Below are 22503 nucleotides of genomic sequence, written 5' to 3'. Positions count from 1 at the left end.
AACAAGCTTTCTCCCTTTCATCCTAGTTAATCAAATTCAATTTGGCCACTAAAGCACTTACTGGGACTTTCTCACATCTCTCTCTCTCTCTCTCTCTCCCTCTCCCTTTCTCTCTCTCTCTCTCTCCATACCTTGTGCCAGTCGGCGCAACAGCTGCTGCCGGGCGATGATACGCGACAGGCGTAGGGCGGAGCGTCTTTGAGGCGTGTAACCCAGCCTGAGGTAGTAGTCCTGACCGTCAGGTGTCATGGCCTCCAGGCAGGTTCCCTCGTTTGTGCCATCGCCGTCGCTCTCGCCATCATTGCCGCCGCCCTTGGCGCCCCGATCCATGCCGTCCACTGTACCTTCCAGCTCCCCACTCCTGCGAAGTGGAGGATCCACGCCGTCTCCGCTGACCTCCCCGCGGATGGGGTCAGCACTCTCTGCACTGTCCCTCATGCTGTCCGCCCTGTCAGCGAAGGTTAAACTCACAGGCTGTGCGGGTGGTCCGCCAGCATCCTCCCCCTGGGCACTTTCCGCTGAGCTTGCGCTGTCTGCGCGATCCATATCGCTCCCTGAAGGTCCTGCCCTTTCTTCACCTCCACCCTGTCCAGATGCATCCATAACTACCGTAGCATCCACCTCATCCATATTCCTGCAAGTCTTCCTCACACCGGCGCTCATGACTTATTGCGGGAGCATTCCTGCCTCTAACATGTCTTCACTGGAAGACGCGCTCCCTCCTCCTCCCTCCACAAGCTTCATGGCACCACCTGACCCAGGCGGCTCTTGCTCCCTCCCCACCCTTGCCCGGCTGAGACAGGAGGAGGATAAAAAGTCACAAACTGTTACTTCCACAAGCTCTTTCCTTCGGTCACGTGAGCAGCGGGCGATGGGGGAATTCTTCGCTGCTTCCTGAAGCTCTTCCAGGGAAACTATTCGGCACATGCCCCAGGCATATGTGCATGTCTGTGATTCGGGCCGGGATGTAGGCCTGGAAAAAAAAAAAGTATGATCCCAACATCCCGACGTGAAACGAGGAAGGAGCAGAACAATGGAGAGCATGTGGGTGTGAGAGAGAGAGAGAGGGCTATGAGGAATGTACGTATGGAGGGAGCGTAGCTATTGTTTCTGCAGCTGTGTGGGACTTTTAATGCCATTCAGATATGTTTTCTGCGTCGAGCTTGTACCACATTTAATAGAACCCGTCTATACACGGCTGTTGTCTGCTACGCCTACAGCAGATTTTTCTAACAAGAGGTCACAGCAAAAAGCTTTAGTTCACTGAGTCATAAATTGTTTTTTTTTTTTTTAAAAAACTGAATATTCTGCCTCCCCAAGTGAGAATAGTAGCAAAGAACTACATCTGAGGCTGGATTTGATCACACTGCCCTCTGGAGGAAACACGGGAAGATTCTGATTCGGACTCCAAAGACGGAAACATGCTTCATTTCCAAGTCACAATTGGACCTATAAAACAATTCAGGAGGTCTTTAGGAAAACGCTCTGCTTCAGAGCGTAGGCCGCAGCCACAAAGCTCCATGTACCTGGAAGAGTATTTGGGGAAACAGCTGTTGTAAGTGTTCGGTGATGTTATAGCTGTCGTGTTAAGTTTGAACAGGCCACACTGCAAAAAGGACCTAAAAGTAAGTGCAATTTTCTTGAAATTAGTGTATTTTCTTTGATTTGAGCAGCTAAATAAGACTATTTGCCAATGGGATGAGTATTTTTACCCCTAAAATAAGATAATTAGATATCCTGCACTTGAAATAAGACGGTGTAGATAAATTGTTCTTATTTCGAGCGCAAAAATCTTATTCCATTGGCAAATAGTCTTATTTACCTGCTCAAATCAAGGAAAAATACACAGATTTCAAGAAAATTGTACTTAGTTTGAGTTCCCTTTTTACAGTGCAAGACAAGAAAAGAGATGAAGCCACCCAGATGGACGTGACAGTCGATTAATTCAAAATTTAACACGACCCGCTCAGACCAGTTTATTCAGATTCATCCTTACTATAAACCTTGGCTTTCATGTGGGATTAAAATCAAGTGAATACCAAATGAACGAATTGGCAATTTTTTTTTTCGCCACTCTTTATAACAAGAGAACATGTAAATCAACTCTGCATATGTGGATCGATCTTCATGAGTCAGGAAAATATCCCCTCGCCTAAACGCTCACGATCTCTACAGTCAGATAAATAATTAAATCCTGAGGATCTCGTTATAGCGCACCGCATCATGATGCTTTTGACATAACAGGACATTCAAAATAGAAATCTAATAAGAAAACTGAAAATGCATCATCATTGGCTCTTTCAGTAGGGCAATGCTTACAAAATTGGGCCCCAGTCCACACAGAAGTGGTTACATAAAACTAGTCTTCTTCCAGGGGTTTTTCAGTCCCTTAAATCATGCAAGTATGTGAGGTGCTCTAAAGAGAAAACGGCACAAGAGAGGACAACGTAGAGAGATTGCGCAAAGAAAGTTATCTAGTTTCCTTCTCCCTGTATACGCCAAACTTTTTCAGTTTTTCAGATCATTAATTGCGGCTATACTTACAAAAGCAGATTGAAAAGTTCTAAAAGCAGGACTGCCGAAAAGCACAGAGGGCACGGTAGGACCAAGTGCGCTTTGCAATCCATAACGCTTTAAGAACGTGTCTGTAGTGTCTATAGACATTGAAAGGAAAAGGAGACAATAGTAGTCGCCAAAAAGCCGCAATTAAAAGTCAAACTCTTCATTTCATAGAAAAAATATAAACAAAACCACGCCGAGCTTTCTCTAGAAGGTTCTGTAGAGCTCAGTGGGTCACGCCACAGCAAACACAAAGTCTGTCTCAGCACTCGTCATTGATACATAAAATACATCAGGGTTCTACATCTTTGAACCTCAACCTGTAGACCCCTAACCTAATGGGTAAAAAGGCTCCATGAGACCATAAAATAAAGCATTCCCATGCAAAATGTGGATGTGGTGTGCATTCACCAGATTTTACATGCAGACATGCCTACAGTAGCCAAATATTCAGCACCAATGAAAGAAAGTGCCAGAGGAGCAGTCCATGAGCCGGGGGTTGGAGATGATTAATGATTAAGCTGTTTGTTTTTGTAAATCCCTCTTAGTCCATATATGCTTTCTAACAAACTAACACACACACACACACACACATTCACACAAATAAATATACACAAATGTGGAATTAATCCCCCCCCCCCCCCCCATCCCACAGGCAGAGGGAGACCCCCAGTTCCTCTAATCCAACTGATCTGTAGATTACAACTAAATCCCACCGTGCACTCAAAACCTCATTCTGTTATTTTTTGTTTGTTTTTTTGTCTATGACTTATTTTTTCTGTGTCTGAGTTGACCTTTTATTGTAACTGCACAGTCTTTTTTTTATTACTCTGGTTAATGTACAGAGTACATTCCTGCACAGTTTTTCCTTATATATACAGTATATTTTTTCTATTTGAGTTACATCATTTTAAATGTGTTTTGAGACCATTTGCCCATTCAGTTCTCTTCATGCTGAAACCATTTGACTGAACCTGGATATCTCATTGCCCCTGACTGACTACAGCGGAGTGGAAAACGCATAGTTGAACTCCAGCGTAGCCGTGGAGCCAGATGCGTGCATTTTAAGGATTCTCCATCTTCAGATTTGATCCAGACAGATGTGGACTGGGCGCCCCTGGGCTGATGGGTTGAGCAGCAGTGCGAGGGAGGAGCAGCGGCGTTTGGGCCGAACGTTTAGAGGGCTGGCTTAAAGATAAAGACTTAAAGGGATGAAAAGGAGTGGAAGTTGATTACAGGCAGGTCTCACGTCACCTACACAGTAAAAATGCACTTTAAAATGTCACAAATATGAATCTTTAAAATGTTTTACATTTTCGTCAGTTTAAAACTATGTAATATTCAAAAATGGTTAAATTAACTTGAACAAATCCTACCTAAACATTAAGAGTAGATTTTAACCGAGCCAGTTGACCGCTACTTTTATTCGCTGTTCATGGTGCCCAGCAGTTATACTGTGAATAAATGAATAAATAAATCAAGTTAGGTAAACATTTCAACTGTTTCTGTGTTGGGGCAAGAACATTAACGTGTTTCCAGCTAATTTAGCAGGTCCAGCGACGCTATGAGCACTAAATCCTGTGAGTTTGTGCTAATGAAGGGTATGTCTTGGCTGTGCTTGTCAGGGTAAAGGTTTGTCATCTTGTTAAAATAGATTACTAGTTCAGCAACGCTCTACAGCTCTATGGCAAAACAATGCTAAATGTTTGCTTCTTTTTTAATGTATTTTATCAAGAAAATTCAATTATAAATAGGTGCAATTATGAGGTGAGCAAAAACGATAATCAACATAAAGTTGAAGTTTTAGAAAGGGAAAAATTAAACACAACAAAATAACTAAAAGACATTTTCTTTCAATTATGTACAATAAAGAGAATTTAAAGAAATGTTTATTTCTTCTTTTAACGGGGATGACAAACCATATGAATGCATGGATGAAACATCGAAGGTGTTGTCGATTCTACTGCCAAGTTTGACGCAGCAGAGGCGTCATCCTGGAAGACGGGTCAACTGGAGCAATGAAGCGTGCATCCTCTCACCATTTGAGTTTGCATGGTTTAATCCTTATGCAGGATGATGATTCAGGATTGAGAAATTTTTAAAATGAGCAGCTATCTTGCCGGCTATGGTCAAGATTGGTGCTTCCAATGGATAACAAAAAAATGCATGTGTTGTGCCAAGGTGTGTCTAAAATCTAAAAGTTTAGTCAATACAAAACAGAATAGACATGAATCTGGATGTGCCTACTTTTGTTTGGTAAGCTAAGGTCATGCTACATTTTTGGTAGTAATTCAATTTGTTTTAAGTGTTGTTTTGCTTTGAAGTTAAATATAATTTTTACTCAAATCTGCACAAATAAAAGCACTTATTTATGTTATGAGTGTATTGTCCGTTTACAGAATATTAAGCTATGTTGTAAATGAACATCCACCTTGCCACCCAGTTCTTTTTGCTTCTGATGAGCTGACACGCACTCAGTGTCAGCCTGAGCTACAGTATATGTCGCCTTTGTGACAGCTTGGGGTCCCCTAATGGCCTGGAGCCCTTGTAGAGAACTTGAATTCACATGAAACAGGTTGACAAATGCATCAGTTTTACACGTGCTGGCGACCTTTATATATTTGGTTACAGCTCATACAGGTAGAAGGTGGAGATGTCTTTTTATGTCATTTCATCCTGACCGTAGATTAATTCATGCCCACCTTCAACGCCTATTATATCTGCTTACATAATTGACAACAAAAGTGATTTACTATATCCTAGTTAGTGATCTAATCTGGATTTATGTATCCTACAAATTATGTCTACAAGCAGGAGTTACTTTGGTTAGATCAGGGGTTATTATGTCAAATTGCATGAGAGTAGGCTTATGTTAGACGCGGATCAGAGCCAAAATAGATGGAAATGGAGACTAATACAAAATATTCAGGAGATATGCAAACTTTAGACCTTTTAATTACAGAATTCCTAAAAATACAAAAGCACAATGGAAGATAAATAGATAGTGGCTTGGGTAGGAAAAGGTTTTCGTTAGGGTACAGGCAACACGACTTTTATACATTCACACGCACATACAGTAGCCTATAAGGAGGTCAGCTGCTATAGCTGACGGGTTTAACGGGAAGCTGGTCCCCAAATTACGGCTGTTCCCACACTCTGATACCACGGTCCGTGGAGGTTTCATGGGGCCCTGAATGTGGGAATATTCTAGCTTCAATCAGTTTAAGTGGCGCACATCTCCGTAATTGCATTATATCGAGCAGACAGCTGCAGCTCCCTCTCTCCTGCTCCCCCCCCCCCCCCCCCCCCCCCCCCCCCCCCCCTCCTCCTCCTCCGTCTTCTCCCACCCTCTCTGACGCACAGCCTATATCCAGACTGTGCGCTTCCAGCAGGCCACTGTAAACACAGAGGCAACCGACTGACTGACTGACTGACCCTCCTTAACTTGGTGCATTAGTGCTCATATTACAGCCTTCTCTGTGAAACCCGAAATAATAAATGGGCCAGCTGACTGAAATCACGCGTTAAGAATAACACACGAATAGCCGTAAAAACTGTACATGACCGGCATCTGAAGGCCACGGTGCACCCCCCTTTCCACAGCGCATGCCTGCGTTGTTGTGGCCACTAAATTTGACAATGACCTTCCCAAAAATAATCATGGAGCGCCCTGCATGCGCATGACGCCACCACTGTATGCAGCATGGGCTGGAAATAAACTTTTGCCCCTTTCTAAATATATATATTTTTTACATGCTGGACTGGATTTAGCAGGACTAAATAACAGTCACCCGTGGGAAATAAACGTCATGTCAGAGATCTGCCAAAAAAACGCGGCATTTTCTATAAAGTAGTCAGGAGATAATTTCAAAAGACAAAAATATATATATTGAAAAGAAGCTACGATTCGTGCGTTATATTGAGACTACAGAGCCTAATTTAGCTACACGTTAAATTGTTGGATTTTGTTGGTTGGTGGTCTGACCTGCGAGTCGCCTCTCCCGGACATTCCTCCACAGCAGATCCCAAGCCTTGGACGTGGAGTCCCGCAGCTGCTCACTGATCGACCGCCGCAGCTGTAGCTTACTGGCAGACTTTCGCTGTGTTGTCATTGCGGTGCGGCCGGACGCATTGTTGATATTATTATGAATCCCTGACTAAGATCCGGGGTCGATCGGCGTCAGATTAGCGCGTTCCCCCGCGATCCCGGTGTATTCCAGCCCCGGCTGGGACAAGCGCGCGTCCCGGCTGCTCCTGCCGCAGTGACCGTCACCGCTTCACCTGGTCCAGGCTACAGCTCCGCGCTGCGACGCGCTGCGTCACCTCCCTGAACCAGCAGAAAAGGTGCCTTTGGCCACACACACACACACACAAAAAAAAAGAAAAAAAAAAAGAATTTCACTGATCCCACATCCTTTCATCCAGTCGCTTACAGAGCGAAGGCGCTGCGCCGTTTCAACATAACTTCTGCATGTGAGCCACAGCCAGATGTGAGAGGCGGATTCCCCCCCTCCCCATGTGCAAAGACGCTCTCTCTCTCTCTCACACACACACACACGCACCAAACCTACATGATCTGCAGAAAAAAACCCACCCACTCACCCAAACAAGGATCTCTTTCAATCTCCTTGATGCGTAGTAATAACACTCAGCCATGCCGCACATTGCACGCACACAAGTTGCAACTGTGCTGCTTGTCGCCAGAACAAGTCTGGGTTTATCTGCTCATTCAGTCACACACCTGACTGCCCCCACACTGTCACCGAAGAGATGTTACACGTTCATTGGTGGGGTGGGGGGTGGACACAAACCCTGAAAACGTAAACTGAATATTTCAATACTTCTAAACATCGCAGCATCGATATCAGAAGCGGAGGCACGGGTAGTGTGGCGCTTTAACAGGGGACGATTCGAATATCTTGCAACTAAAAGGGTCGTTTGGGATTTAGTATAACGAATAAATCCAACAAGATCTTGTAGGTAAAAAAAAAAAAAAAAGTTTGGAACAAAAAGGTTTATATAAAGTAAGATGGATGAATATCCTGCGTGATCTAGTCCAGAACCCTGCAGAACACCAGACTTCACCATTAAAACTGATTGTTGTTTTTACAAGTTGGTAGTGGAAAGCTTTGCTTGCCTTCAGAAACAAGGACCGCCAATCTTTGTCATCAATTTTAAAAAATATTGCTAAATTAGTGTCTTTATCAGGGAAGACATGTTCTATGTATTTATTTTAACCATAAAAATGCAAGATCTGGTCTGCCATTCACATGATTTCAATATACCAAAATCCCAAATAAACTTGCTGCACTCGATTGAATATAGTCTTTACATTGTAGGCTGGCAATTTTATTCAATTTTATTAAATTTTCACCTAATTTACCAACACATTATAATGGTTTCCTACGTTTAATTTTTTTTCCCACTGGACTTTCAAATATTCATGTTTCCAAAGAGCAATGTTCATAGATCTCACATGCTGCACATTTCCAAAAGTGTGTAGGTATATGTCAAAAAATGTAGTTCCTACACATTCTGGAAAGTTCTGGAAACTGATATAAGTGTCATCCATCCATCTGAGTTTTGGTTTACCCATCCTTTCATCCGTTTATTCATTGACCAACTGTCCGTCCATTCCATCTATCCGCCCATCCATCAGCCTATCCGTCTATTGCCATGGCCGTCCTAATATTAATCTGTTTATTCCCAGTCCATCCATCCATCCAGCCACCCATCTATCCAGAGTTAAAACAATATTCCTGCTTGTGGAATGGAAGAACCTTCTGTTGACTGCACAACTTTTCCATCACCATGAGAGCACCTGCACATCAGACTTTACCCAACACAACTAAGACAGAGTTTCTCTATAAACACCCATCATGTTCAGCCTGACAGCCTAAAGTGAAAGTGCTTAAGCTGTTTCTCTTTGCTAGGCACTTTCACCCCACGTCTGACAGGTTAAGAGTTTTGGGAATTTCCTCCTAAGCCCTGAGTTCTTCCCATGTTATCCCAGGAATGCCAGACAGAGCCATCCCAGCAGCCCAGGACGCTTCTCAGCTGCCGTCTGCCCGACACCGTCGGACGTCCTGTTTGCGGTGTCGAGTTGCGGGTCAGCGTGGACCCTGCGAGGAGGGACCTGATTCGGCATTTTGGCCTGTCGAAACGCGTTTGACATCTCGGGCATCAGCAAAATCTTGGGGTCACGCAGACACCAAAAACCCTTTTAACTTGTCAGGCTGACTGCTATTGGTTGGGATCTAAATTGTCTCTATTATTATTGCCTTTGGGATGACTGATGTGATTGTATTTTATTTTGCCCTATAAAACACACGACATGTCTAAGGGCAAAGATCTAAGGAGTTCCGTCTCTGCCTGGCCATGGTCTGCAATGTCCAGTTAAGCGACCTAGTGATTTATGTGCCTATGCTCTTCTGAGACTGGGCCAAGATGCATGTCTGGCACTGGTACTTAGCAGTGATGAGAGGGAAAACGTCTTGAGAGGAAAGAAGTGATAGAAGCGGCTAGCTCCATAGAGTGGCAATGAAAGACGACGAATGAGTGACCGATGGGTGGAGGAGCTGGGGAGTTCAGGGGGGGACAAAAGGCAGCGTCAACTGACAAGACCACCAACACACACAGCAGTTCACGAGCAAGGAAAAAGAGGTTTCTCATTCTTCAGAGGATGTGACAACGCTTGAAACCCAATCTTTTTCCTTTATGTTTCATTTTTTGTTTAGTTTTGCAAAAAAAAAAATCACATCAGCTCACCTATATCTCAAATGCAGTCCCCTTTACTCTGGCAATCCTCAATAGACTCCAGCACTACCAAGCATTCAGGAGACAGCTATAGTGCAGGTAGAAAGGTATTTGCGCCACTAATCCATGTCATTAATATTTCCCCTTACCTCAAGTAAAGTGGAACGTGTAGGACTAGTTGTAAAGATGTCATTAAACGTTATTATACTGACAAATGCTTTGATAACACAGTCATTAATGTTTGCAATTTCACTTTAGTGGAGGTAAGGGGAAATTCTGACCCAATTTAAATGGTCTCTCACAGACAAAGTTAAGACTAACCACACATGACAGCGTAATGTAATCTTAACACATACATCTAAGTAACTCTTTAAAGGTTTAATTAGACCTGTTATTACATTGGCAACTTTGTCAGCGTCAACGTTGCATTAAAATTGTCATAATTTACCGAATGACACTTAGTGACAACAGTCATAAACATTCATAACGACTCCATCATGTTCATGACAGGTGTTATGTCAAGTTTATGTCATAATCTTGAGTTTCAAATTACGATTTAATTTATCAAAGGACAAAAAGGCTATCCAATCCAACTTGGCTGTATATCAAAAGTAAGTGGCCCCTAAACCAAATAACAGAAATGAAAGAGCTGCAATCGAGCATTTTGGATCAATGATGAATCTGTCACATTGCTGTGGATGAAATTTGGTCCACTCTAAGTGGAAGAATCGTTTATTTCTGCCACCACAGAGGAGGATGTTTGAGAATGAACAAAAAAGGCTTTAGGTCATGCTGCAGCATTTCAACTGGACTCAAGTCTGGACTTTCACTGGGTCTGCTATAAAACCTTCATTTGTTTTGCTTTTTTTAAGCCATTCAGAGGTGGGCTTGCTGCACGTTCAAATCATCGTCCCGCTGTATAACCTTGAGAGTGCATGAGCGATGTGACGGGATGCACACCTTGCAAAATGTTTCTCTCAGTCCAGCTTCAAACCTGCCAAGACATGGGTGTCCGCCTTAAATGCCTGGAAAGAAAAATGTTGATCAAAGAAACATGGTGACTCCTGAAGAGCGGCAGAGAATTTGTGGTCATGCACTCCATAAATCTGGCCTTTTGGGAAGAGTAACATGAAGGAAGCCATACAACCCATGCAGGGTGCATAACAAAAACATTGAAGGTGCAATGATGAGATTGTTATGATCAAGAATCAGGCAAACCCAGTATTCAAACCCAACAAGTGAGGTTAAGGCAAAAAACAGGATTTTAATAATGAAAACAGGGACAGGCGGGCTCAATAGTCAAAAGGGCAGTCCAAAATCCGGTACACAAAAAGCAGTCCAAAATAGGCAGAGGTACAGACAGGGCAAAGCAAGCTCGGATAACCATGGGACAGAAACTAGTCGGTAAACCGGTAAATCAGTCAGACAGGGCAGGAAAATCAGATCAGGGAACAGGCTGGCTCAGAATCAAAAGAGGCTCTCGGGTTATCATCAACAGGTCAATCAGAAAATAGAATGCTGGAACTAAACTCACCGTGGCTCGTTAATGATCTGGCAGATAACTGAAGACCGAGGCAGAACTATATAGTGGAGTGAGCAGGTGAACGGGAGTGAAGACTAATTACAAGTGACAGGTGGAAACTGAACTGATTGGCTAGTGACTGGAGGTTGACAGGTGAGCAGATGTGATAGGCTGGTAACTGGTGTTTGGGGAGTGACAGATAAACAGATTGCTGGGAAGAGACAGAACTGAACTGGAAACCTAAATAAAATCAAACTACAATAAAATCTAACCTATTCCATAAACCAAAACTAATACAGAACCTAAACCTAAGACTAAACACAACACACACAAGCTATAATAGAAACCAAACAAGAAAGAGCCCAAAACCAAAACTGATTTTAAAGACCAGAGAGTTAACTAATAAATCAAAATTAACAAACAGCTGAAACAAAACCCAAATCCTGACAGAGCCCCTCCCTTAAGGACGGATACCAGACGTCCTTAAACAAGATAAATGATAAACAAAAACGGACTAGACCGGGCGGGTGGAGGGAGGTGCAGGACGCAGGGCTAGAATCAAATAAATGTCCAAATATAAACTCAAAAAAAACAAGACGAGTCAAGTTCTCAGGCGGGCGTCCAGGAGGACGGCCCCGACGAGTCAGGTTCTCAGGCGGTCGTCCAGGGGGACGGCCCCGACGAGTCAGGTTCTCAGGCGGTCGTCCAGGAGGACGGCCCCGACGAGTCAGGTTCTCAGGCGGTCGTCCAGCAGGACGGCCCCGACGAGTCAGGTTTTCAGGCGGGCGTCCAGCAGGACGGCCCCGACGAGTCAGGTTCTCAGGCGGGCGTCCAGCAGGACGGCCTCGGCGTGTCAGGTTGTCCGGCGGACGTCCCAGGCGTGTCAGGCTCTCCGGCGGACGTCCCCGGCGTGTCAGGCTCTCCGGCGGACGTCCTCGGCGTGTCAGGCTCTCCGGCGGACGTCCTCGGCGTGTCAGGCTCTCCGGCGGACGTCCTCGGCGTGTCAGGCTCTCCGGCGGACGTCCTCGGCGTGTCAGATTCTCCGGCGGACGTCCTAGGCGTGTCAGGTTCTCCGGCGGACGTCCTAGGCGTGTCAGGTTCTCCGGCGGACGTCCTAGGCATGTCAGGTTCTCCGGCGGACGTCCTAGGCGTGTCAGGTTCTCCGGCGGACGTCCTAGGCGTGTCAGGTTCTCCGGCGGACGTCCTAGGCGTGTCAGGTTCTCCGGCGGACGTCCCGGCGGACGACCCCTGTTAGACAGGTAATCCGGCGGGTGTCCTGTAGGACGGCCCCGGTTAGCAAAGATGTCCGGCGGCCGGTGGCGGAGCAGGTCTCTCATAGGCCGGCGGCGGAGCAGGTCTCTCATAGGCCGGCGGCGGAGCAGGTCTCTCATAGGCCGACGGCGGAGCAGGTCTCTCGGAGACCGCCGGCAGAGCAGCAACCTCGAGGACCGTCGGTAGAACAGGACCCTCCGGAACCGACGTCTGGAGAGAGAGAGAACAGAACCTGGCGCCGGACTAAAGGCTGGAGACAGCGCCGGACTAAGAGCTAGAAGAGACGCCTGGCTAAAGAGTTCAGGAGGCGTCTGGCTAAAGAGTTCAGGAGGCGCCTGGCTACAGAGTTCAGGAGGCGCCTGGCTACAGAGTTCAGGAGGCGCCTGGCTACAGAGTTCAGGAGGCGCCTGGCTACAGAGTTCAGGAGGAGCCTGGCTACAGAGTTCAGGAGGAGCCTGGCTACAGGCTTCAGGTTCAGTCGGCCCCTGGCTACTGGCTTCAGGTTCAGTCGGCCCCTGGCTACTGACTTCAGGTACAGACGGCCCCTGGCTACAGGCTTCAGGTTCAGACGGCCCCTGGCTACAGGCTTCAGGTTCAGACGGCCCCTGGCTCCAGGCTTCAGGTTCAGACGGCCCCTGGCTACAGGCTACAGGTTCAGACGGGACCTGGCTACAGGCTACAGGTTCAGACGGGACCTGGCTACAGGCTACAGGTTCAGACGGGCCCTGGCTACAGGCTACAGGTTCAGACGGGACCTGGCTACAGGCTACAGGTTCAGACGGGGCCTGGCTACAGGCTTCAGATGCTCCCAGACCCTTTAACACCCAGAACCTCATCAATAACCCTTCCAGAACCTCCGACAAAGACAGTTTGGTCAGCCACTTGGGAAATTGGCTGTCAAGCCAAAGATGAGGGGGTAAGAGCTTCAGAAGAGGTCCAGGGGCCTCTAAGTCTCCATGGGGCTCTGGGTGCTTGTCTTCTCGGCGAGGCCCCCGACGGAGCTTGTCGTTCGGGCGAGGGCCACGACGGCGCTTGTCGTCTGGGCGAGGACCACAACGCCGCTTGTCGTCTGGGCGAGGGCCACGGCGCCGCTTGTCGTCTGGGCGAGAGCCACGGCGCCGCTTGTCGTCTGGGCGAGGGCCACGGCGCCGCTTGTCGTCTGGGCGAGGGCCACGGCGCCCAGTGTCCCGATGAGCCCCCGAGTTGCGGCCTGAAAGAGGGCTCGTCTGAACCCCCTCATCGTGGGCCTGTGGTAGACCCTCCTGGGTTCCCACGTCGCGGGCCGGCGGCGGACCCTCCTGGGTTGCAGCGTCTCGGGCCGGCTGCGGACCCTCCTGGGTTGCAGCGTCTCGGGCCGGCTGCGGACCCTCCGGGGTTGCAGCGTCTCGGGCCGGCTGCGGAGCCTCCGGGGTTGCAGCGTCTTGGGCCGGCTGCGGAGCCTCCGGGGTTGCAGCGTCTTGGGCCGGCTGCGGACCCTCCGGGGTTGCAGCGTCTCGGGCCGGCTGCGGACCCTCCGGGGTTGCAGCGTCTCGGGCCGGCTGCGGAGCCTCCGGGGTTGCAGCGTCTCGGGCCGGCTGCGGACCCTCCGGGGTTGCAGCGTCTTGGGCCGGCTGCGCAGACAGTGCTGCCTTATAGCTGCCGGAGGCCGGCACTGGAGCTGAGGTAGGAGGCGGGTCCTCTGGGACAGGTGCAGGTACCGGGGCGTCGGCTGGACCCTTGGGGACAGGATTGAGTCCACTATAGAAACCCTGGAGAGCTGCTCTATAGTGCCCCTCGACCTCCTTTAATTTTGCCTCCAGCTCCTCTGAATACCGGCAGAAAAGAGCCTCCCTAAGGTCCTTAATAATAGGGGCAAAAGCTCTTAACTGGTCCTCCAGAGCCAGATCCTCAGCATCACGGGCGCCACCAGGAGGCGCTGTGGGCTGCTCAGCTCTGGGGAGCACCGGACTCCGATCCACTGGGCAGGAAGTGGCAACGGACGGGCGCGGTACTGACTCGCCTGTCGGCCGAACAGAACGGGTGAAGGAGCGACCCACAGGTTTCCGTCCCCTCCTCCGACGGCGGGACGGCAGGACTTGCTGGAGGTTTAATTCTGTCGGTAGAGCCGGGATCGGCGGAGCCCACAGCGTTCCCTGCATCTCCTCCTCTGGAGGGAGAGAGAGAAAAAGATCCGGGCGAAGATCCCGCACCACCTCCGCTTCGACCTCCATAAACAAAGTTGGGTCTGGATAAAACCCATGGGCAGAGCCGACAGCGGTGTCGCTGGGTGAGTGATCCCTTCTATTCTGAGCAGAATCTGAATTTGTGACAAAGAGCCCTCCCAATCGTAAACTCGGAGCAGGCAGCGGGTTACTGCTGCTGCGGCTGCTGGAGAGATGGCGTCTGGGACCGATACCAGGGGGACAGAACGCCAATCTGGAACCCTCCCAAGCCATAGCGTGTGGAGGGGAAAAAAAAAAAAAACCTCTAAAAACTTGTTGGGCGATAGGTTTTAGTGGGGCCAGATCATTCTGTTATGATCGTGAATCAGGCAAACCCAGTATTCAAACCCAACAAGTGAGGTTAAGGCAAAAAACAGGATTTTAATAATGAAAACAGGGACAGGCGGGCTCAATAGTCAAAAGGGCAGTCCAAAATCCGGTACACAAAAAGCAGTCCAAAATAGGCAGAGGTACAGACAGGGCAAAGCAAGCTCGGATAACCATGGGACAGAAACTAGTCGGTAAACCGGTAAATCAGTCAGACAGGGCAGGAAAATCAGATCAGGGAACAGGCTGGCTCAGAATCAAAAGAGGCTCTCGGGTTATCATCAACAGGTCAATCAGAAAATAGAATGCTGGAACTAAACTCACCGTGGCTCGTTAATGATCTGGCAGATAACTGAAGACCGAGGCAGAACTATATAGTGGAGTGAGCAGGTGAACGGGAGTGAAGACTAATTACAAGTGACAGGTGGAAACTGAACTGATTGGCTAGTGACTGGAGGTTGACAGGTGAGCAGATGTGATAGGCTGGTAACTGGTGTTTGGGGAGTGACAGATAAACAGATTGCTGGGAAGAGACAGAACTGAACTGGAAACCTAAATAAAATCAAACTACAATAAAATCTAACCTATTCCATAAACCAAAACTAATACAGAACCTAAACCTAAGACTAAACACAACACACACAAGCTATAATAGAAACCAAACAAGAAAGAGCCCAAAACCAAAACTGATTTTAAAGACCAGAGAGTTAACTAATAAATCAAAATTAACAAACAGCTGAAACAAAACCCAAATCCTGACAGAGATGAGACCAAAACAATGCCTTAAGCCTACAAGCAAATCACCATGCATAGCAGGAAACTAGCCCTCAACTAGAACACTTTGGTCAAGGCTATAAAAGACTTGTGGCTTATGTAGAAGTTCACCTTCCAGCAGGGCAATGACCCTGCAATAGAAAGGTTTAAGTCAAAGTTTTTCATTTGTTCGAATGGCCCAGTCAACGTCCAGCCTATCTGCTTCAGCTTGAGCTATTTTACAAAGAAGAATGTACAGAAATGTCAATCTCTGTGCAAACCTGGTATTAATATATCACTAAAGCCTGCAGCGGTTATTGAAGCAAAACGTGGCTCTAAAAAGTATTGATTGAGAGAGGCTCGATAAAATGCATACCACATATTTCATAGTTTTATTAGTAAAACATTTGAAAATCCTTTTGTATTGGTCAGTCACATACAATCCTAGTAGGAATGTACAAACATTTGTGGTCTAAATGGGACCAAAATGGGGGGAAAAGGTGTGTGATTCATGAAACCTTTTACAGGGATTTGATGCTTTACCATAACTGGTTTATTACTAGTATATTTTCTTTTACTCATTGAAAAAGTGTTGCCGTTTTGCTCCACAACTTTTGTTGCTTTTGGAGAAGGATGGGAACCGGTGGGCAAGGCTTTAGAGAAGAAGCTGCCGGGTCAGAGTGAAGATTAAACGTAACTCTTCTGTGGGAAAACTACTGGACTTCCACTCACCCGTTCAGTCTTGTGTTTCCAGTAATGTTGAAGACAAGAAGACGCAGATACAGAGTCGGTCCTTAGGGTCAGTCTTTAGTCTGGACAGGGAGAAGGAGCCCTGCAGGAAGTCCGTCTCGGTGCAGCGGCCAATCTAAACACCCATCCAACACATTCCAGTGGTGAGGCAGCCAATCAAAACAGCACGATTGACAGAGATGGGATCTGATTTTTCTGAACAAATACACAGCGGAGCGCGGGCCTTTTTTTTTTTTTTTACTGCTGGGGGAGCAATCAGATCTTGCTGCAGCAACAGAATCGGACACGGCCGCTGTGGAGGACCCGGTTGTCTTCTTGGGGCTGAAGAAGGAAGAGGAGAAGAAGGACGAAGGCGAGGAGGTGGAGGGAGCACCGGGTTTCTGCCCCTTACTTAAACTTGGGTCATTTGAGGTTAGGAAGCACAGCAGAATAAGATATTTGGTCACGCTGAGCAAAAACTGCAGCAAAATGCAACATGCTGAGGGCTGCAGAGGAGCTCGTGATATTTCTGCTGGTCTGTCTTGAGCGGCTTGGAGGATCTTACAATCAGTTATAAATTACCTATAAAAATAAAAAATGAAATATGGTTTTATTTCTTTAGAAATTACATGTTGAACTAATTCAATTGCCCTATACAGCAAAAGAAAAAAAAAACGTTTACAGTCATGCAAAACAATTACGACTAATCAGTTAATATTCAGTTCTTATCATTTATATCTGGAAAAGAAAGTGTTGGAATTGGCCTTGAACAATAAAAAAATATATATATATTTTGATTATTAAACTAAATCTATCAGCAAACAAGTTTATAACTGAAGTTAGATTTAGGCACCCTTACCCCCTAATAACTAACCTTACCCCCGTTAGCTGGAATAATTTCAGCGAGACGCTTGTTGTAGCCATCTACCAGCCTCTGAAACCGGTCTGAGGAACGCTTGCCACACTCCTTACTTTCAGCTGTGATGTAATCATGAGCAGCAGCCCTGCTTCTTCCTGCTTGTAGCTTCAGCCTTTGCTAACTGGCAATAAATGTGGGACTGTCCTAACAAGCTGCTCACCAAAGACTTCATTTTATGACATTTCACATGGAATCTTAAAAAGTATTTTCTTCCATTTTTTATGATTTAGTAATGTTACATGTTTTTTTCATATATTTTTAAAAATGTATATTGTCCTAGTCTTTTGGGTTTCTTTCATGTCTCTGTTTTCCCTGTTCTTCTTGTAGTTTAACACCTGAGTATTAGTTTATTACCCTGTTATTGTGCTCTAGCTCATTTAGAAACTACTTCTGTAGATCTCCGTCAGATATTCTCCCCCGGGTCTCTTGTGTCCCTCCTTCAGCAGCTCTGCCTTCTCCCTCTGCCACATCTTATCCTCGTCTCCTCTGATTACCTCTGCTGGCTTGCTTGCCCGTTCCCCGACCCGCCCTCCATAATAAAGCTCTCGACTGCCTTCCATTCACCGCTGCTTTCTTCCTTGACTTCCATGGATGCTGTTTTCCCAACAGCTTCTCCATCACTCTCCCTGTTCCCTGACCGTGTGGCATGTCCAGATATCCGAGTACTTTGCTGCAAGTTTTGTTCATGTTTTGCATTAAAGATTATTCTCTGCTCCACTCCTGGTTCAGTCTGCGTTTGGGTCCCATTGCAAACCATTTTTTTTTTTTGCACGTGACCCTATTTTCCAGAACTGTCTGTTGCTGAGGCGCTCCTTTACAGTGACAGAGTAACAGTAAGAAGTCAATATCTGCTTCTGCACACAGAAGCTGGGTTAGTGAGTTCAACACTAATCAATGATTTAACAGATCACGTGACCAAAGGCCGTGACAAATGCTTCTGCCTCAACTCCCCCTCTTCTCACTGAAATCTTGCTTAAACCTGCACGCCTGCTCCTCTTTCCTCTTAGCAATTTTTTTTCTTTTCTCCATCTTGCCACTTTCTGTCTCCTCCTCATCTTCTAATTTCAGCAACACTCAGTTATTCAGGCCAAGTAGTTCAGCGCACGCGACTCCAAGCCCGGAACATGCACGATGCTCCTCCATGATGCCGTACATGAAAGAGATCTGCTTGAATTCTGCAAGTGCATAAAAAGAAGACCTCCACAGAAACTCCTCCTTAATCAGCGAGAGACAAACATGGAGTTGGAAAAATATTCTTATCAGCCATTTATAAGTAGGGCGTAATTGTGACGGGAAAGGAACATTACATGGTTTTCAATATTTTTCACAACATTAATATAAAAACTGAGGCATGACTCTCTGTTCAGTCCCTTTTACTCTAGCATCGTTTTAATAAAATCTATGAAATCATCAAATAAACCAATTTGGCCTTTGTGGAAGCGCATCATTGTAGGAAGAAAGGCCATTTTTGCTCCATTTATAAGGGGACGCAGCAAACATATGGTCCAAAAAATTTTTTTTGGCAAACATGCAAAATTCAGATCACGTTGAACACACCATGCCCATGGTCTACCATGGCGGTGATAGCATCTTGCTAGCTGGATGTTTCCTTGTTTTGGGGGGGGGGGGGGGGGGGGGGTTCAGCAAAGTCACAGAAGCTGGCCTGAGCAGATGGGAAGATTAATGGAGTTTGCTAAAGGCTAATCCGGGTTTCTGGAGAGCCTAAATTTATTTCTGGAAATCAGAGTAAAGGAGACTAAATACAGTCAGACTTTCCAGACTGTTCTATGTTGTTCTATGTGTAACAACACCATGTAGCCTTTTCATTTTACTTCCAAGTCATGTACAACAATGAAATATATTTACTATCTAGTTCTGAAATAATAACAAATGAAATTTATATGAGGCTATGGATACTTTTACAAGGCACTGGGTTTTCCTAACAGTGTGATAAATCATCAGCATGATGTCATCAAGAGCCAACAAAAAAAGAATCTGCATAAAGTGCAAAAATCAGGATTGAATAAAGTGTTTCAACAGATGGCAATGGGGGTCATTAACCTTAGTTGCACTTTGAATCGTCTTTACTGAAAAGTTCTATATAAATAAACTGTTTTCCCTTTTTTCCCCTCATCAAACTTAAATCTGATTGACATGAGTGCAAAAACACGACCATTTAATCGTGACAAGGATCTCACATTTATTTCATATACTATTATATTTCACAACGTTTTAAAAATTAAGCTTCCGATCAGTCAATCTCTGCTGGTGTGTTTAAGGGTGTGTCTTTTATATTCAAGTGTCTCATCTGAGCTGAAAGCCGCACACTGCAGCTGACAAAAACAATATCTCCTTCAAAAACTCAACTGCACAAATAAAACTATATATCATTTCAAACAAAAACAAGCCTTATGGATGAAAATTAGAAATGTAAAAAAAAATTCCCACAAAACATCTGCATCTATTAGTCAACATGAAATGAGCAAGGTGAACAGCTTTTGCTATTCAAAGCCTATATTTCTGTTAATTGTGATTCTTTTTCCACCTCCAGCTAATAAAAACACAGCGTTTAAGAATATTGCATCAGATGAATTTTAAAAAGCTATATTTTTCATGAAAAAATGAGGGCTTAATGAAAAGCATGTTTAATACTGGCTTAAAGGTAATGTGTTTTTTTTTCTTTTTTTAAAAGGTACGTTTAATCTCGCAAATAAGCCTCTTATAAATGCATATTCTAATATATTGAATATATATTTAAACAAGCTACAGGTCATTTAAAGAACTTCTATCTCTATTTAGTGTTAGGAGGTGATTTTATTGATCTTTTATTATAGACCTTAACTTTGATGGATCAGACTGACTGTTTGAGACTCACTCCCCCCAAAAGCAAATCCTCAGCAAGCGTGGAGGTGGGTGCAGACAGAGGTTGATGACATCGAAGATAAGAATGGGAGTAACCCAAACAAGGTCAAAATGTAAAACACAGATGAGGAATCACTTCAATCAAGAGCTTAAAGACATTAAAGTTTTCCAACTGGGAAAAGAAAACGTTGATCTAGTTTCTCCATTCTGACATTTGAGCTTAGATCTGATCTTGACTAAATTACGCCGTCTAAGCACGTTAACAGTGCAGACCGACAGCATCTTTACTGGATTGAATCAACCGCGTCAGCGTGTGTGTGTGTCAATATTTCTGCACTAGGCAGTGAGTAATGCATCTGTGGCTCCTACAGAGAAATTGGCCGTGGTGGATGTGGGTCAAGTGCAAATTTAGTCTGATCCACAAACTAATTAGTTACCCAGTCAGCGAAAGTACTACCGTCAGTAATCTCCTACAACAGAAAAAATCTTTTGCCGCAAACTTGTTGGTTTCCTCTGCGTTTTTGTCCAGATACATAACTTTTTGGGTGGAGAGCAAAACTCCTGGTTAATAACAATTACAGCAAACCAGCCCCGGGTCATCCCACTACCATCACCATGTTTTACCTATGATTTAATGTTGTTATGAAATTATGTGTTAGTTTTCTAGCAGATCAAAGGGTTGCACACATTGGAAAAGTTTTGCTTTTTTCACATAAATCCAGATAATATTTCATAAAAATGCTTGGGGAACATCCAGATGTTTTTGGCACATGTGAAACAATGAAACAAGGTTTCAGAGGAGTCAGTTTCTTTCTTTTTGATGCAATATAACACTGACCTGAACTGAGTCAAGTGAGACATGCAGATTGTTGCTCTAATTAAATTATAATACTGTATAGTAAGAGGGTAGTGATTATCTATATAGACCCAACATGTTTTTCCTGAACAGATGAAATATTCATCCAAAAACTACTTTTTGTATTTACTCACATCATTACTGCTTGGTACTAAAATCTGTTATGATAATCTGAAACATTTATGTTTGACACACACACAAAAAAAAAAAAAGACCAAGGGAGAAAATACTTTTAACGGCATTTTAAATGCAAAAAAGCTTGACGGTATGTTCAGAGGCAGACAAGAAGTTATGAAATGCATGGCACTGCAGGGTGCAGACTGTGGTATGGAAAGAGGCGGGGGGAAAAAGAGCAAACAATGGCTAATGGATGTAAAGGAAACCCTGTAGGTCGTGGGAGTGCAGATTACATGCTGATAGGAGTGCCTTCTTGCTGAGCGACTCATTTTTTATGGACTTGTTAGTTGCATACATATGGTGACGTTTTTTTTATTAGTTTTTTGTTTTTTTTCTTTACCAGGATGACTCTCAGTAACTAACTCTCATATTGCCACATAAAATGAAGTAATAGCAACTATAACAGCAAAAAAAAAAAGTACCAGTCTAAAATGTGAAAACATCAAAAGCCTCAAAGAGTTACAAGATTTTTTTTTTTTTTTTACAACAAAACAGCACAATAATACTTTTATAATTACTTCTACCCCCGAGTGATAAAACAGTTACTGTAGCAATCATACTACTCACAATAATACATGTAAAAATGTGTGCATTAGTATAACAATACATGCATAATGATGCTTGATGCAGCTCCAACCTTTAGGTGAAATCTCAGAGTGGGTCAAAGGTATGAACATACTACGTTACTGCTTGGGCCCCCCAGGCCAGCTGGTGCAGATAACTCATACGCTCCCTACACAGATCTGCAAAGAGCTGTTAGCAGCCCAATAATACACAATACTGATGTAGAGAAAAGTAAGAGACAGATGCTTTATGTGCTCTTCTGATGAGAGCCCAGATCTTTCAAAAGGTTATTCCTGTGATGCAAACAAAACTTTCACCCACCAGGATTAACCTTTAAATTGAATCCAATCTACATTACACTCTGGAAAAAACTGTCTGGGGAGATTAAAAGTGGGTCTTACTGCTTTTTTTTTTGTTAACCATGCTAATGTGAAGCTTGTTTTATTCATTTCTGACATTTACAATCAGCCTTTTCTGTCTTTGAATTCTCCCTGGTTCAATCATACTGGATGTTGGGAAATATAATTTCCAATTTAAGGAGCTCATTCACTTCAATTTAATTCAATTATAGATTAATATCGTAATTTAATTATGCTTTGAAAGAAAATGTAAGGCAAGGCATGTTTATTTATAAAGCACTTTTCAGTAACAACGCAATTCAAAGTGCTGAGTGTAAAAGTAGCAGTCAGATATGAGGATCAGTATGATATGAGGTAAAAAAGTAAAGGAGATGGATTGGAAATTTACTCTTTAGCTGCCAGTAAGCTTCTTTTTTTTTTTTTTTTTTTAAAAAGCATGAGCCTGTCAAGGAAATGGCACCTGGATTCATAAAAAAACATGAAAGATGAAAGCAGTTGCATATAAGATCACTGCGAACGCTAAACAAAGATATTGTGGTGGCACTAAAATGATCAGGAGAAACAGCAGAGGGCAGAAAGGCTGCGGAGAAATGAAAAGGCAAATATGAAGGAAGCTTAAGGCCTCAGGCTGTTGCACAGCTCTTCAT

The 22503-nt window shown here is 44.7% G+C and overlaps 1 protein-coding gene and 1 long non-coding RNA gene across 10 annotated transcripts in view; one reads left to right on the top strand and one right to left on the bottom strand.

Annotated features, from left to right (window-relative positions):
- Window positions 1–22503, bottom strand: part of stard13a (StAR-related lipid transfer (START) domain containing 13a) — an 80012-nt gene that overhangs the window by 30510 nt on the left and 26999 nt on the right. For 2 of the 9 annotated variants that reach the window (XM_036143006.1, XM_021324593.2), the window contains exon 1: window positions 6545–7071. The exons of 2 other annotated variants lie outside the window; for them this stretch is intronic. In XM_036143006.1, coding sequence (XP_035998899.1) covers window positions 6545–6671 — 127 coding nt within the window. In that variant the 5' untranslated portion in view covers window positions 6672–7071. Of the gene's footprint in view, window positions 1–131; window positions 350–6544; window positions 7072–7161; window positions 7266–22503 lie in introns of those variants that run through there. 5 more of the 9 variants (XM_021324591.2, XM_021324595.2, XM_021324592.2 and 2 more) reach the window with 4 other exon arrangements.
- Window positions 11876–12262, top strand: LOC118564550. Its single transcript, XR_004931917.1, has 3 exons — window positions 11876–11904; window positions 12097–12192; window positions 12247–12262. It is a non-coding gene; the product is annotated as an uncharacterized LOC118564550 (long non-coding RNA).

Source organism: Fundulus heteroclitus, chromosome 11 (genome assembly GCF_011125445.2).
Source record: "Fundulus heteroclitus isolate FHET01 chromosome 11, MU-UCD_Fhet_4.1, whole genome shotgun sequence".
Classification (NCBI taxonomy): Eukaryota; Metazoa; Chordata; class Actinopteri; order Cyprinodontiformes; family Fundulidae; genus Fundulus; species Fundulus heteroclitus.
Note: the sequence above shows the minus strand (reverse complement) of the source record. Positions and strands in the feature narration are given on the sequence as shown.